Below are 16,550 nucleotides of genomic sequence, written 5' to 3'. Positions count from 1 at the left end.
CCTAGATTATAAAGAACGATATATAAAACATGCCTACTAACTTCACGAGCCGCAATCTCTACATTTCCTTTCCCTTTTGAGTACTTGATCGAGGAATCAATGAGGCACTAGGATGCCAGACAGAACCAGCTATTTTTTTTTCACAATAATCTTCAGCATTAGCATCTAAATACCCGCATAGGTTATGGGATTACTACTCATATACAAATATGGTCGCATAAACAGAGAGTATGATGAGGGTTGAAGGTAGTATAGTCATATAGTATAGTAATTTGCGGATTTCACGATATCACTTGGGGAAGCTTGTCTAATCCTGCATCGAAAAATCAGGGATTTAGCAATTCATAGCTGTTGATATGTCAGAATTGTATCTAATAGACCTTTTCATAAATGCTTTCTTCTTGGGAGGTAGGTCTCTGGACAGAGCCATTTTTGCAACAACACCAGCCCATCGAAAGAACTTTGAGCTGGATAGTGAATCTCAGCCAACTAACTGCCATCATTCAAATATATCAAACTCATCTGATTTTGACAATACTTCTACCATCCAACCTCCACACTCTCAGCTCTCTTCTTCTCTCCCAACAACTCACCTCCCGCTTACGGGAAATCCCTCGCACAAGGATCCGGTGCATACTCCACAATCAAATGTACTCCATAAACAGGATGCATCTGCAACGCCTCCAAACACTGCGTCGCTTGTCCATTAATCCTCGCAAACCCCATAATCATCTTTCGATTTCCTTTCACAGCCGTCTCAACATATTCCCAACCGGACAACTCATGATCGCAAAAGGTTTCAAAAAATACCTTGAAATGATCATATATTACGTAGCGACTTGGACCTTCAATAGATATCATACGAGTTTTACCTTCACTCTTATACTGACGATATCCGAATGTGTTTGTAACGTGCGTTGACTCTGCGTCCGCGAATAACCACTCCTTCTTCACTTTCGCATTGGTCTTTGAACCGGGCTGCGGCTTCAGGATGTTTGAAGACGAGTTTTGCGGCAGACATGATGTAATCTCCCTGCGGACGAGTGATTTCAAAGGCAGTAACGGCACCGATATGGATTTCGTCGAAAACTTCGTGTGCTTGAATGTCAGCCGCGAGATTGGTGAGCCAGAGGGCACAGTTGAGATGATCGGAAAGTCCGCGAATGCCGGCGCGCGGATTACCTTTGTAATTTCCGGAGGAGGTCTGAGAGTCTTCTTCTGAGGGAACGAATGAGCCGTTTCATCGTTGGAGCTTGCGGGAGGGGGCAAGACTAAATTGAGAGGCGTAGGGATCGATGGAGGGGGGGAGGTCGAGTTCGGCGTTCATGGACGTTATGGTGTGAGGATTATAAGATTGGACTCGGTTATCGAATTGATGTGTTTTATCGGAGGGATAATAGGGTGCTAGTGGAAAATTTGGGGTTTGTATATCATGATTTGTGCTTTGGAGAGGGGTGTAGGTGGGAGTGACGCTACCGGAATAAGACGCGCTGAAAGATGCAAATTGAGTAAAGTAGTTGATCGGAGGTGAAATTTGTCCAGTTTCGTGTCGTCGTTGTGCCCAAGCTTCTTCGTCGTATAGATCTACCGGATTATATACATTAGTATGTCTACTATTCTCTATATATTAGGGCCTAGCACTTTGCTGATTAGAAGATTGGCGGTATGTTCGTTGCTGTTGGGGTCCGGCAAAATGATTATAGTTGTTCCATATATGTCCTCCATCACTAGGTCTTCTATTCTTTTGAAAAGAAGGATGTCGAGCCTGAGAATACTTTAGAGCTTCCGGAATAATTAGATCGGTGCTAGGAATTGTGTGCTCTCCAACTTGTTTTAAGAGAATCTGTGGCTCATTAGGGTCTAAGTTGGTATACTGGAGTGATACTGCTCTATTTTCTGCTGCTGGTCCAAAAGAAGATCTGTTTGGGGGAGCTCTTCGCTGTCCAGCCTGATTATATGCTACGTATTCGGAGGTATTTCCGGAAATAACATGGTGTCTAGCCATATAATCCCCACCTCTCTTCGCAAAGTCGTTATTGGATAATGAGTGTGTGTAAGTGTTCATACTCGGCTGGATCATGAAGCTCCGATGAGAATTTCGAGCTGACTGCCCTCATATCGCAAATCTCGATTAATATTATAATCATATGACTCGGCGTCTTGGTGCTGAGCATAAGATTGAGCCAAGTTGCCTCGAATTTGAAACTGATGATCAGGTTGATTTGTATGGGAGACATTACTCTGGGAAAACTGGTAAGCGTTCTCTGATTGTCCTGCTTTACGTCGGCGATTATCTTCCAAGACTGCGGCTAATCTTTCCTGGACAGAGGCTGGTGTTTTACCTAAAGGAGTCGTGGTTAGTTTGATAGGTCCTAAGTCGTCGAAGTAGTGAGTGTGTTCAAAATAGAGCACTGAAAATGCTTACCATCAAGCAAGAATACATTTCGAGGATTCATATTTGCATCATATGTAATCGGGAGCATGGGTCCAGACGGGTCAGCTCTTAGGGGATTTGAATGATAGTTCATTTTGACCATCTGGGAGAAGATTCGGGAGTGATTAGGGGGTATTCAAGGTTGGTAAGACCACGTGTAGACAATAAGGTCTTTAGATACTGTGAATTAGATGCTTGTTTGTTGAAAGTTCCTTGTGAATAGTTGAATGGAGTAGGAAGGTACTGCTCAGATGATTTACGATCTGTCTCGAACATCCTTTATTCCTCAGACTTTTTTGTACGCACCTAGTCGTGTATTAGCTTTGTCTCTTATTAGCTGTATAAGCAATGGTCAAAACAAGAATTATGTGTAACAACTTTTGTCTCTAATACAGTAGACTATCTGTATGGACCAAAAATATTCGAGAAGAGCTTCATTCACTTAGTATCAGTGCTTCAAAATGATTGTATGGTTTTATATCCATAAAAAGAAAGACTCGAAGATGAGGGAGTTGGTAGGGACAATCATGAGTAAGTGTTAAATCCATAGAAAGTCAGAAGGACCACATCTAAACAATTCTTCATGCTATATATAATTTTGGTTGAATTTTATCAACGGCCGGGTAGTTAAGTACATTGTACTCATTTTCACTATAGTGAATAACTTTTGCACTCTGATAGACAATGTACACTTAGTAGTTTTCTTATTAGCAATCAAAAGGCTAGATATGCTTATTCTATGGCATGGGTCCAAACAAACTGATGAACACTGCGATATGTCCGCTGTGAAACTCTCAATATATATATATATTATTCTTTTTCAGGTCTCATATTGCCAATATATCAAATCAAAGCATGTATATATCAGAATTCTTTGATATTCGCCTAAGTGTCATTCGAACTTTTGAGGTTGAAATTTTCCTCAAATTAGGGCTGTGATACCATTATCTCTAGACTAAACAATGCTATATCAGTCTTCTATACTACTTTTTACTGTAGAATTTAGTCTCATTTCATACTTTATATTTCCAGCCATGTATCTTTCCAACAATGAGCAGTACCTCCTCAATCCAGCTGCGATAAAGCCGCTGGGTAACCTTCAGTCGTCAATAAAGCAGTACTCGTATCAGTACGGCTTTTTCTCAACACCTGGCATACCTATTTACAGCGTAGATATCGAGCCCTTCCTATCAATCATACAATCTCTCCAAAACCAAAGCTGTACCCCTATTCATACGGTTTTTCCTCAACACTAAGCGATGTCCAACAACGTAACAGTACCCCTTCATATCATTCTCTTCATAAGCTCTTCAATTCCCGACCTTGTTCTCAGAAACTCTTCTTGTAAGCTATCTTCATCTTGATTACAAGTCTTTCACCAAGAATCTTCTCACTGCACGAAGTAATTATTAAGACCATTTTTTACGATTCTTGATTGTGATTCTTTCATTCACAAAAGATCAATAACTCTAGACACTCGAGAAATTCTTAGAATCTTAATTTTCTATCAAACAAGCAAAATCCTAAAATCAGAAGACATACTATCCAGCATGTCTTCATTCAACTTCACCTCCGGTTTTCCTCGTAACCAGAACTATCAAGATGATACATTCTGGAACCCAATCTCGCCTATCACTAGTAAGCCCCTGCTACCCCAAAAACCATATCAAGCCTCGCTAAGCCCCAATCTCAAAGCTACTCATCATCGCAGACAAAGCGAATATCTCTCCAGAACCATGAAGAATGCTCTAGGTACAGTTCCACTGCCTAACTTCAACTTCGATGAAAGAAAGCCGCGTCGTATTACCTCTCCATTGTCCAATGTGAAGCCCATTGGATATGAGAGAACAGTCTCACGCCAAATGGGATATTCTCATTTCAGTACCTCGGAATTCGGGGAAGATGTTCCTTCGTTCGAAAAAGAAGAAAGTGGTGACAATAGTCCCATTATCACCCAGTCTTTGGTTCGTGGGATGCAGCCGATCCAATATGGGGCGTCCAAGTCGAGACAGGAAAATGACGTTTCTGTTCTGCATCTTGAGACTTCTGTTGCGAGATCGAATGTCAACGAGAGATCATCTCCTTCAAAGGGCAAGAAGTCCTATGATACCCTCCAGGGTATATACCCTATTCTAATGCTCGTGATCATGTTGCAAATACAAGCATACACCCGTCCAGCGTTGTCAGCGGACACCGAGATGTTTACAGCGGTTTTTCGAGGACGACAAGTCCAGAACAGTCTGCCTTTGAGTAGCGGTGCACCATACCCGCCACCTACTCATTTTGAGCCACTTGGTCATCGTGCTGTTGGATATCAACACAACACAAACATGACCAGCTACGGATGTCCTGGGCAGTATATGTCTCAGTTCAACGCACAGGTAGTTGGTATCCCTTTGAACATTGATGGTAAACAACAACCGCAACAGCCAGATGTCTCAGAACAGCTTCGTTACACCAACAGAATAACGAAGTTCAAGCATGGCTCGAGAACATTCTTTGGAAATCCGCACGCAAGTGCTTATACGGCACACTACACACCAAGCGCTACCTCCGCCAGCGTTTCATCCACGGTTGCTCAGAGTTTACACAACAGATCTGACGCACTATACCAACCCGGACTCCGATTAACGGACCAACTTCTGCGAGAACAAGGACTTCTCGCATCACTCCCCACCAACATCTCAGCCGCCTCACACCACCTCGGCGACAGTGAAGACCGCGAATTCGCCAGTAAATTCGGCGGTGAAGACAACCTCCCCAAGGAACTAAACTGCGCTGTCTGGATCAAAGGCATCCCCAAAGATTTCGCTCGGGAATTCCTCTACCAGGAATTATTCAACGTCATCTCAGCCGGCCCTATCGTCGCGGCCTACATCCGTCTCGGAGGGGGTCAACACCCCCGCCACGCCGCCAAGGTGATTTTCAAGCACCCTGAACACGCAGCTCGTTTACTCCAAAGAGCATCTAACCCGGGTATTAAAATCAATGGATATCGTATTCGGGTGGAACCAAATCGCAATGGACATCGTGAATTTCCGCTTGAACTGCATTATCGAAGTCGTGTGGTTCTTGTCGAGGTATTCAATAATACTAGCATGGATCTCCCGTTCTGGAAGATGTTCATCACCAATCTGTGTGTGTATGAGAATGAAAAATGTAGGCATCTATCCCACAGTACTCCACAACGAGTGGTGATGGAGTTCAGATTTGCGCGGATCTTTGGGCAGGCGTCGGTTTTGCTTGCGGGGATTAGAAGCACCGCGTCGTTTGAGGGAATCGTCACGGCGAGATATATTCCGGATGTGCCTTGTGACATCTGTGATACGTACTGAGCTGGCTCAACTTTGTTGAAAGGGGAAAGTACTTGTACGATATCTTTTTGGTAGCATTATTTCAGTACAATGAAGATGAACGGAGTTTCTTTCCTCAATGTTTTTCTGTTTGGGGGTAAATGGCAAAAAGGCACGATCTCAAATATAAAAACAATAATCAAAATACCACACATTTCAAACAACTGAAACAAACATCATAATAACGTGATCCAAATCCTCTGATTCCGTGAAGTGATTTATTACTCGTTCTCCTAAGTCTTGATATAAATCAGAGCTGCTCGACACTCGTAGCTCCCACTAGTCGATCGCTTGGAAGAGCCGATTTTTACCTAGGGTATTTGACCTCTATGAAGGGATTGTCCTACTCTACACAGAGTCTATAATATAGTTAGCTATCAAAAGCTATTCAGGTATTATCAGGTAAGAGGCTTTACATTGTTTATAAGTTGATAGGCAATAGTGATAATTATTCTCCGGTATTCGTCATCTAATTTCTAATCCCCCAATAAAATTCTACGGTAACCTACATACATTCTGATCAGGCTAATTAAAACCATTCTCATACCCTCAAAATGCGATCTGATTTACTTTCATATCTTGATCATTTTGCTGTATTCAAATATAGAACTAATTGTATAGAATTAATTGTATATTTGAATTGATATTGATTATTGAAAAAATCGACCGTGTCGGAGTTGGTGCTACCAAACACCTGGGGTGGTTGGCCATAATATGAACAGCCGACAAGTACTCCCTATATAGAATCAATCCTCTCCCTATAAATTCTACTGTTTCTCTTTCCTTCTCTCCTTCTTTGCTCTTTTACTTCTTTGCTCTTTCCCCCTTTATTTTATAAACCCCCGGCTAAAATAGTTACAATCTAGTCACCTAAGTAATCTTACAAGAATCATCATAGGATCCAGGAGATTCAAGAACATAAAATCTGTGATTTTGAGGATAAAAGAGTACCTAGTAGTTAAGTATCAATTTCAGGACGAAAGAGTAATCCATCGAAAAGTATTTCATTCCACTTTCCAACTAATCTTCTTATATACACATACTATCCAAAGCCCACTCTCAACCCCCTTCTCACATGAAATAAAAAATAAAAACAACCCCTTCGCTTCACTCTACTCAACTCCATCCCACGAATCCACACGCAAACCCACAAAATCAAAAAGAACACCCATATAATAACTTTTAAAGTATCTCAGCTCACCCGCATAGCATACACACATCTACTCACAATTCATCTGATCTAAATAAAATTTCCAACATCATTTTTGTAACTCTCCGAATCTGGATTCACCCTGAAGAATACCATATCCCATCTCCCCTCACCGTCACAAGACATTTTCACACCCTTTCGAGTTACATTCCCACGAGAAAGACACAATCTCTCCATATACAACCAGAAACCAAAAGTTCCAACTTGCAGCCATCAACTGTTAGCAAACCAACCCATCAGCAAATCCCAGCCAACATATATTTAATTTTCCATCGCAATCTCACACCCCATCCCTTTATCCATCCCTCCATCCCTCCATCCATCCCTCTATCCACCCCCTCCATCCATCCACCATTCAACAAAAACCCACCGCACCAAACCTCCTAAAGAATAAAATCCCTTAAATCCCCTGCATTCCATTACCATCCCCTAATTCTCACTCTTCATACCCATAACTATACCCATACCCATCATACCCATCCGTACCCCTATTCCACACTCTCCATCTTCTTCACCTCTTCATCGCATTCTATATTCCGCATCCCTCACCCTCTCCGTCTATTACTCTTCGCTTCGGTATCCCTATACCCCTTTACCATCACTACTCCCTTCATCCTCACTCCTCACTCTTCACCCCTCACTCTTCACCCTCACTACTCATCCCTCACTACCCATCTCTCTACTATCTTACATCTTGCAGCTCACCTTCACCTCCACCTCCACCTTCACCTTCACCTCCACCTCCACCTTCCCATCCAGATATTACTCTCTTGCCTCTCTCCCCCTCCCCTTCCCCCTCCCCCACCGCCAGATGCTCAGCCCATCCATCCATCCATCCATCCATCCATCCAACCATCCAACCATCCAACCATCCAACCATCCAACCATCCAACCAATCGATCAAAATAGCTAACCAATCAAAACAGCCAACCACAAAATAAAACGATTTCCCCACAAGACTTTCAAACATCAAGATTAGAGTATATACCTGCCTGGTAACCTTATCCATGAATGATTCAAAAAAGATATTCAAAGTGCCAGAGATATCATATTATATCATATCAGGATTCAATTGAATTGAATTAAATTAAATTAAATTCATATCCATCTATCTATCCATAATTACCTCACTATCCATACCTAGGTACCTACAAAAAAAAATGAATTTTCTAAAACCTACAAAACTTTTTGGTATCATAATACATCCCATGCAAACCCATTCCATTCCATGCCATCCCATGCATTCATGCATTCATTTCTCATAACAGAAAAATTCGCCCATAGACACGACAACATGCTATCTATGCACATATCAATAGAAGGACTTTGAAGGACTGTCCGCCCTCCTTCCCAACTCAAAGATAAATCCCTACCTAGTCAGGGATCGAGATCTTTCTCATTGACATCTTTGCCAACCAAGAGTCCTCCATCTCGACTTTTGCAAAACTCAGCTCATAACTCCAAGTACTCCCAAACCCTTTTTAATGCCCATCATGCTATGCTCCAGAAACTTATGCTCCACAAAATCATCACATCGAGTATTTATCTTTCAATCCCATCCCCACAGAAATGCTCTCATCATCATCTCATATTACCCCATCCTTCCATCATCTACCACTTTTACCAACTCGAAAATGATCTTTTCTCAAACCACGATCTCGAAGTCTCCGTTTCTTCATCAACTCATTTACATCATATAATACCAAAGGAAGTACACAGTCCAAATCCTCAATTTGCTGTCCTTGATCTTGAATCATCTGCTCCAAAGTCAATAGACGCTCTAGAGTCTGTTCTTCAAGTAACACCATCTCAATTCGATGCGTGTCAACCAGTTCCTCGATATGCGCTCCATGTCTCTTTGAAAAAGCTGATTCTCGTTCTTCCGTAAGACTAAGAACAAGGGACTTGAGCTCTTCTTCTGTTTTGATACTTGGATTCCTGTTCTCCTTATCCGATGATATGATTTCATCCTTGACACCATTCAATAACTTTTCGATGCGGGCTTCATACTCATCTCTGAGTAACTTCTGATGATTTGTCAAGAAACTTTCAATGAGTGGCTTGAATTTTTCCTCGTACTTGATTTCGAGCTCGGTTTCCCGTGCTAGCATGCGTGCTTGAAATGCTGTTTCAATGTTCTCATCATACTTCTTCCTTAATGCCTCATCCTTCTCTGTCAGATACTTCAGTAGCATTGGCCTAAATGTCTCTTCATATTTAGCCTGTAATTCGCGATCCCGTTTGGATACAAAATTCTGAATCAGAGATTCAGTCATTGCCTTGTTAATTTGAGCTTCATTCTTTAATCGATTTTGCATCTTTTGATCCATGAGAGTTGCATTGACTTTCTGATTCTCTCTGGATTTCAGAGTGAAATCCTCACATGCTTTCTCCAAACTTCGAACATTCTCATCCATCCTATTCATGATTGTATCTGACAGCTTGTGGTGAAGTTCCAGCGTAGACTGGCGGTGCTTTACCTGAGTTTCTTGTAACGAACAAATCTTTTGTGTCAAATTTGCCTCGGATAATTCAAGCTTTTCTTGAAGTTGAGTGCTAGAGATTTGGCCTTGCTCTTCTAATCGCTTCTCCATTTCTTGAATGATCTTCGGAGTTGAGTTTAAGAATGCAGTATGCTCAATCTGTAATTTCTCCATGGCAGAAGAATTTTTCATAACCTCGGTATCTAGATTCCGTAGTTCTTCTTCGCGATCTGATTGCCATCTTTTCCACTCAGACGTCAATAATTCTGTACGGTTGGTGTCGAGACCAACATTCGTTATCAAATGTGCGAAAGATTTTTCTCCAGCTTCAAGTCGAACCTCGCATCCAGCCAATTGATTTTTCATGGCCGTAATCGTTCTCTCTGCGGCCGCTAGCCTTTCCTCAAGAATTGCTTCTACTGAGCCTTTCTTTTCTGTCTGTTGTTTCTTTAGATTTTCAACATGGTTTGTTATATCAGCTCTGACAGTGACGAAATTTTCACCTATCAAGGTCTCTAGCTCTGCAAGCTTAGAATCGTGCTTCTTGTCTGTAGTATCAATCCACTCGGCAGTTCTGTGATCCAAAGCCGTGAATTTTGTAGAATCTTGGCTAATCTTTTTCTCAATAGACTTTATCCTACCGGAAAATTGCCTTACTTGAGTATCAAGGTCCGAGCTAATCTGCGTTTTCAAAGCATCGAACTGGCTCTGATCATGTTGGGGGCCACGCGAAACTCTGCTCTTGAGTTCTTCAATATCTTCATATCTCGAAGCTAATGCAGTCTGCAAAAGGTTGACGCGTTCGTTAAGTTTTTGACGTTCATCTTCCATCTGAGATAGCATCTTTCTGCGAAATTCTTCTTCCAGTTTACAATGACGTGATAGGTCATGTGCTGTGCCTTCATACTGCCGACCGAGAATAAAGAGTCGACTGCCTTGATCTTGTATGGCAGATTCAATGCTTGGTATTGGTGCCTAAGGGAAAATGTTAGTCTCTTCGGCAATTCCTCTACAGATTGTGTGCGATGAGCACTGTTTACCTGCTTAAGAACTTTTATGCTGCCTTGGACATCTTTCAGTTGGGCTGAATGACTACTCCTCGAAGCTTGCAACGACTCATTGACCTGTTCCACTGATTTTAGACGTCTAGACAATTCGACTTGTTCTTTAGATCTAGCTTCCGCAGCAAGAAGTCTAGCGCTCAATTCTTCTGTGGATAATTTGCATTCTTCCAATTGAGAGAATAGCTCACGGTTACGAGTCTCTGATTCATCAAGTTGTCTAGCCATCTCCTCAAATCTATGCTTGTGTATATTTTCCGATGATAGCAATCGGTTTTCCAGATTTCGTATATGTGCAGTCAAAGGACCGATACTTTGCTGTATGGCGTTTGCTATCATGCTTTCTATGAGTCCACCATTCGCACTTGAGTTTTCTGACACTCCTGCTACAGGAGGCACAGGTGGAGCATGCACAGGTAGTGGCGGTGGTGGCATGGCTGAGTATATTGACATTGCGGAGATAGGTCGAGACGTAGCCGAATTCTCAACTCTAAATTTGACATTTTCCAGATGAGTTTTTGATTTCAAATGAGTCTCAAAATTATTCGTCTTTTTGTATTTCGAGACCTTGTGTTCGGTATCGCAATCCAAGCATTTAATATCGTGGAGATCTGTTGCTTTAAACCGAGAATCCGGATATTTTTGACGAAGTTCACTTAGACCTCTCTGAAGCCAGATTGGCAGGGACGACTAAGAAGTTAGTTTACAAATCCATTCATTATGCCGAAACCACTTACCAGATTTTCGTCCTTTAGTTCTGCATGGGGTGAAAAATCCATATGCTGGTAAGGTTCAGATTGAACCGATGGACTGTAAAATTGCTCCGGAGCAGAAATTCTTCGATTTCCATCCAATGGCGCAAGTGCGGGTCGTGCCAGTCTCTGGGGACTAGAATTTCTGCTGTCCAACCTGGAATGGCTTATGGAAGGAGTGTCATTCCCAGAACCATCGCTCTCTTCTACCTCTATTATTCTTCGCTTTCTGAATCTCGGCGCCAATCCTTTTGGATCAATGCCTTCCCTCAATTTTCGATCAACACTCTTATGCGATTTCTCCACTTTCACATTTGGCTCTAGAGGCTGTACGGCATATTCGTCGGAGTTGGTTTCGTTGTTGGACCTCGTGGACGATAAATTGATGTCTCGAGGCTTGACAAAATCGTATAGTCGCAAGACTCCCTTCCCCTCATTATTCTCAAGCAGTTCTAATGTTGTACCCTAGTTAGAGTTAGCACAATGGCGATGGCAAGTAGAATCTGATCTATCTATTACCTCATCCAGCATTCGCGATACAACAATTTTGAAAGTCTTTTTTTGTTTCTTAATCAAGGCCGGGTTCTCTACCAAGACGCGATCGAGTTGATCGAGATAAGGCTGTTGTATTGCAGTACCGGAAATGCCTTCGCCCTGTGAAAGATTGTAATCGTAGAGGAATCGAACTACAAAATCCCTAATACGGATATTATCCGCATCAGAGACTTCGTCGTCGGCCATGATTGCATCCAATTTGTTGATGAGGGGAGGAGGGAGGAGGGGTGAGGGGGAAGGAAAATGTCAGGTGGATTCGTGATTTCTCGCGATTTTGGCGTTTGTGTTCCTGGTCTGGATCTGGATCTAAGCTCGGGAGTAGGTTACTCGAGTACCGAACCATGGCACGGACAATTACTGAATTTTTGACCCGCACAAGCTTCAGTTCCGTCATTGTATCTTACGAGTAAATGCGGGGAACTTTTAGATTCAAATTCTTGGATGAACCTCACCGGGCATCATCAAATCATGGGAATTATATCTAGGAGCTTTCCCTCGATATCATTGCTATACAGAATTATCTCTCCCTACCTACCTAGCCTTCTCGCTGACTACAACTAGATGCACGAATGATCTGAATCCTTGCGCGGTTACATACCAAAACAAGGTTTGTGTCCGCAGCCAAAAGCCACAGGGAGGAAATCAAAAGCAATAAAATGACAGGCAAATCCATGGCACAAAATAAACAAAACAAGGGAGATGATTGAGAGCTTATCGTTGCTCGTTGCCTATTTGCTTCCATATTCTCCCTTTCTTTCTGAAGAGTCTATCTCTATTTCTACCCAATATCTGTCTGACAGTCGCAGGAACTTCTCGCAATCATCTCAAAGTGGAAATGTCCTCCAGAAAGAAAAGACAATCTCTTGCTGAGGCACCATACCGGCCTCACTATAGCTCTACGAGCCTTCCAAGTAGTGCGGCTTCCCAGATGAATATACCTGGTCCAATACTGTGATGCTAATCTCGCATAGCTTCTCGTCGCAGCTCACGACGTAGCACATTGTTGATACCTAAATCTCCAAGCATCGCTGTGGATGAGACTGATATTAACAAATCGCCTCATGATTTCGATAAGACTATTACAACTCTAAAATCAGCAGCAGAATCTGTAACGGTTCGAGTTTGGCAAGAGACAGCAGACGAACAAGCACGGGCGATTCAAGCTATGAGGTCTACAATTGATATCAAAGATTCACGAATTCAAAAGATGAATCGAAAGATTGGGAGACGAGATAAGACTATATGCAAATTGATGAGACAATTGGACCGCACCAAAACAGCACTTTCAAAAGCAGCCTGGCCGAAGTTTGAAGCAACGATGGGCATGGGAATCGAGGATGACGAGAGAATAAGCATGTTGAGGAGCAAAACACTGGCTTCAGCAAATGGGCTTTGCACAGAATGCGGAGAGAACTGTTCTCGTTTAGTCAAATAGAATCAACAATTGAGAGATCGATTATATGAGGTTGATGGGTTATGTATCAGACTCAGAAATGAGTGTAGCAAGTTGGATATCAAAATTAAGGGACTCGAGAGGACTTGAGGTAAGACGGAGGAACAGCAAGAGTGTGTGTTTGAGTACTTGTGTTTGAATACCGGTCAGATATAAACACAATTTAGGTATTGAAGCTAGGTATCAATTAATCCCTTCAAACAAGATATACCGTCTGAAATGGTTGTTTTCGTCTGAGGTTATCTCGTTGTTCAAGCAACAATTTAGCATTCCACATAGGACGACAAACTCGTGTAAAGCTTCATTTATTATTTCTTACTTCACTTCTTTGCTAATTCTTTCTTACTTCACTCATTTCATACTTCAATTCACTCTCACTTTTTACTTCCTCCCGGATAACCCCTCATGTGGCTTATTACACTCTTTTACTTTTGTTCCTTTTAATTTCTTTTTCTTTCGGCACGATCTGACAAATTTATGCAACTTCCCGTCGCTGCCCACAGACATCCCTCTTTATATCACAAGTCTTTCATTTATTCTCGAGTCAACCAAATCTCATTCCATACTTTGATTTGAACCAGAAGTACAAACAAATTCCTCCATTCAATTATCAGTTTCTTCATTCCACAATCCATCACTCCAAGTGTTATATACTCAAAGTCATTTATTCAACGGCACTTCTGTTGAAGTACGAAACCGTTTGTGATTGCTATCAATTCTGTACAATCATGACATCGAATAAGAATAAGAGATCGACTCCTCATAAATCTCCTCATAAATCTTCAACTCACAAACTCCACAAGCCGGGAAAAGCTCATAAACCACCAAAAGAGAAAGTTGCGCCTGCAAGACAAAGTCTTCCAATACTTCCCCAGAAGGATTCTGAAGTCGTTCCTCCAATATTACCTCCAACACGAAGAATATTGTTTCCTCAAAGTCTCAAGAAGAGTAATAGTAAGTGATTACATCTCTTCCAAGGTTTGCGATGATTAAAAAGTGATAGGTCAACAACCTTTCTTGTCTCCCCATTCTGTCAAAACAGATCATCAGAAGACTAGTAAGTACTAATACGTTTCTATTTGATATGAATTAACCACTAAATACATCTCTCAGAAAAACACACATTATCCTCTCCAGCTGCGAAGTTTTCAGATGATCGACCATTCAAGAAACCGTGTCTTTCATCTCCATCACCTGCGAAACGTACCAGACTTCTCCCTGTAACACCAGAAAGAGTCAATGGGCGAGAAAGAACAGTTCCGTCGAGCGACGATGAAGATGAGAATGGGAATGAGAAAGGAGATGGAGATGGTACACCAAATCCACCAAGTCGAAAGAGGAAAGCGAATTCCATGGCCGGTGCAGCAGGAAATCACAAGAAAACACCACCGCCAAGAACATCCGTAGCTGTCGTCATCCCATCAAAACAACAACCTTCCTCCTCACTCTCTACTATCAATCCCAATTCACCAGCTGTCCGAAAAGTCGATATAACGGTCCTCCGACTCGAGAAAGAAGAATTACAACACCGCCTCAATGTTTCGTCGCAACAAGCACAAAAAGCCATGAACGAAGTCAAGGAATGGGAGAATAGATGCAAGGAAACAGCCGATGTACAAGATAATCTCAACAGACTTCTTCGTGCTGAGATCGAGGATAAGGAGAGACTTCAAAAACAATTGGAATCTTTCAGAGAACAAGCACACGGACTCAATCTCGAAGCGAAGAACTGGGAGGATAAATGGAAAGAAGCCGCGGGTGAAATCAATGTATTGCGGAAGCGATTTGAACTCGAGACGAAAACACGGAAAGGAGATGAGCTCACCACAGAGAAATGGCGACTTCGCTACATTTCCGAACATGAAAAGACAACCAAACTCCAACGCGAACTCAAGCAAATCCAAAACGCTCCAGAAGCCCCTCACCTCACTCAAAAAATAGAGCAACTAGAACTCGAGCTTTCAAATCTAAAATCAATCCATCACCTCCCCAAAACCAGCACAGAAACCCCCCAAGAAACGCACCCCAAATCACCAGCCCCACACCTAACAAAACAACTCTCCCAACCAAAATCCGAACTCCCGCGAAAAAACCTCCTCATGACCACCCTCACACAATACCACAACTCCCCACACCAACTCTCCACCTCCCAGAACCCAATCACTCCAACCCCAAACCCCCATTCCCCCACGCAAATCATCACACACCTCACCACGCAAATCCAAACTCTCCAACAAGAACTCCTCCAAAAAGAACATCTCTCTCTCCGTATAACCCAACTAACCTCCTCCCTCGATTTCCAATCCGACATCCTTTCCCAAGCCGCGCGTACGCATCTATTCGAAACGACTGCTTTGCATCAACAAATCGCACATCTGAAAGAAAAACTTTCTTCACAGGATAAACTTGCAGAAGAGCTTTCGGAGTTCAAAAAAGAGTTTGAGAAAATGCGGGAGGAGAATTTAGATAAAGATGAGGAGATGGGGATTTTGAATGCGGAGTTTGAGGAGGAGAGGGGGAGGTGGAGGAGGGAGGTGGAGAGGTGGGAGGGGGAGGTGAGGATGAAGGATAGGGGGTTGCAGAGGATGGGGGGGTTGGTTGCGGGGTGGGTTTTGAAGTGGAGGAGTATGGGAGGGGGAGGGGGAGGGGGAGAAGGGAGGTGGTGTGCCGGGGGTGGAGGGAGTGGGATTTGTGTTGATGGGGTGAGGTTGTAGGAAGCGAGGTAGATTGAATAGTTGATTGGATGAATGGAGAGTTTATTATACTATGACTGAGTGAGTGAATAGAGAGTTACTAACGTATACCTACTACGACTAACTGAGTGAGTGAATAAAAATTTAGAAGACATAGAAATGGAGAAAGGGAATGGTGTGCTGGGGGTGGAGGGAGTGGGGATTCGTGTTGATGGGGTGAGGTTGTGAGGTTATAGGAAGTGAGGTAGATTGATTGATTGAGTGAATGATTGGTGTATGGATAGTTGGATGAACGGATAGTTGGATGAATGATTTATATTTACAGAATCACTAACCTTATAAGCGAAATAAATTCAATCCAACTCAATCCAAATCAAAACACAGAACCTGATAAAAAATGAAAATGCGAGACTTTCTTTCTCCCCTCATACATAATCCTCATTTCAACCAATACATGTATTTTCAATTCAAAAAAGATAGATATAGATAGATATATCTTCAAAAGGTTATGCAATCAAGCCATCTAACCCGATACAATTTATAATACATTGAAAAA

At 42.3% G+C, this 16,550-nt stretch overlaps 5 protein-coding genes across 5 annotated transcripts; 3 read left to right on the top strand and 2 right to left on the bottom strand.

The window, feature by feature from the left end:
• Positions 1-880: 880 nt before the first annotated feature.
• Positions 881-2,005, bottom strand: EAF02_009836 (uncharacterized protein; the record flags this gene model as incomplete). The annotated part of the gene is made up of 3 exons (XM_038905884.1): positions 881-1,218; positions 1,273-1,584; positions 1,642-2,005. 3 exons carry the CDS (start codon positions 2,003-2,005, stop codon positions 881-883), a joined length of 1,014 nt encoding a protein of 337 aa, XP_038754307.1.
• A 1,979-nt stretch (positions 2,006-3,984) lies between these two features.
• EAF02_009835 (uncharacterized protein) lies at positions 3,985-5,769 on the top strand (the record flags this gene model as incomplete). The annotated part of the gene is made up of 1 exon (XM_038905883.1): positions 3,985-5,769. One exon carries the CDS (start codon positions 3,985-3,987, stop codon positions 5,767-5,769), a length of 1,785 nt encoding a protein of 594 aa, XP_038754306.1.
• A 2,835-nt stretch (positions 5,770-8,604) lies between these two features.
• Positions 8,605-12,034, bottom strand: EAF02_009834 (uncharacterized protein; the record flags this gene model as incomplete). The annotated part of the gene is made up of 4 exons (XM_038905882.1): positions 8,605-10,455; positions 10,521-11,231; positions 11,279-11,758; positions 11,813-12,034. 4 exons carry the CDS (start codon positions 12,032-12,034, stop codon positions 8,605-8,607), a joined length of 3,264 nt encoding a protein of 1,087 aa, XP_038754305.1.
• Positions 12,035-12,256: 222 nt separating this feature from the next.
• EAF02_009833 (uncharacterized protein) lies at positions 12,257-13,552 on the top strand. Its single transcript, XM_038905881.1, has 2 exons — positions 12,257-12,762; positions 12,820-13,552. The coding sequence occupies exons 1-2, from the start codon at positions 12,684-12,686 to the stop codon at positions 13,281-13,283; spliced, it is 543 nt and encodes a 180-aa protein (XP_038754304.1). The 5' UTR covers positions 12,257-12,683; the 3' UTR covers positions 13,284-13,552.
• Positions 13,553-14,029: 477 nt separating this feature from the next.
• EAF02_009832 (uncharacterized protein) lies at positions 14,030-16,015 on the top strand (the record flags this gene model as incomplete). Its single annotated transcript, XM_038905880.1, has 3 exons — positions 14,030-14,255; positions 14,305-14,358; positions 14,415-16,015. The coding sequence occupies 3 exons, from the start codon at positions 14,030-14,032 to the stop codon at positions 16,013-16,015; spliced, it is 1,881 nt and encodes a 626-aa protein (XP_038754303.1).
• Positions 16,016-16,550: the final 535 nt, after the last annotated feature.

The sequence above is a fragment of the Botrytis sinoallii genome (assembly GCF_014898435.1).
Source record: "Botrytis sinoallii strain Bc 23 chromosome Unknown BSIN_022, whole genome shotgun sequence".
NCBI classification, from domain to species: domain Eukaryota; kingdom Fungi; phylum Ascomycota; class Leotiomycetes; order Helotiales; family Sclerotiniaceae; genus Botrytis; species Botrytis sinoallii.
This window is presented reverse-complemented; position numbering and strand designations above follow the sequence as displayed.

Coding starts and splice junctions, on each gene's coding strand:
- EAF02_009833 (XM_038905881.1), top strand. CDS start 12,684: ATGTCCTCCAGAAAGAAAAGACAATCTCTTGCTGAGGCACCATACCGG. Junction 12,763..12,819: donor CTCTACGAGCCTTCCAAGTA/GTGCGGCTTCCC, acceptor AATCTCGCATAG/CTTCTCGTCGCAGCTCACGA.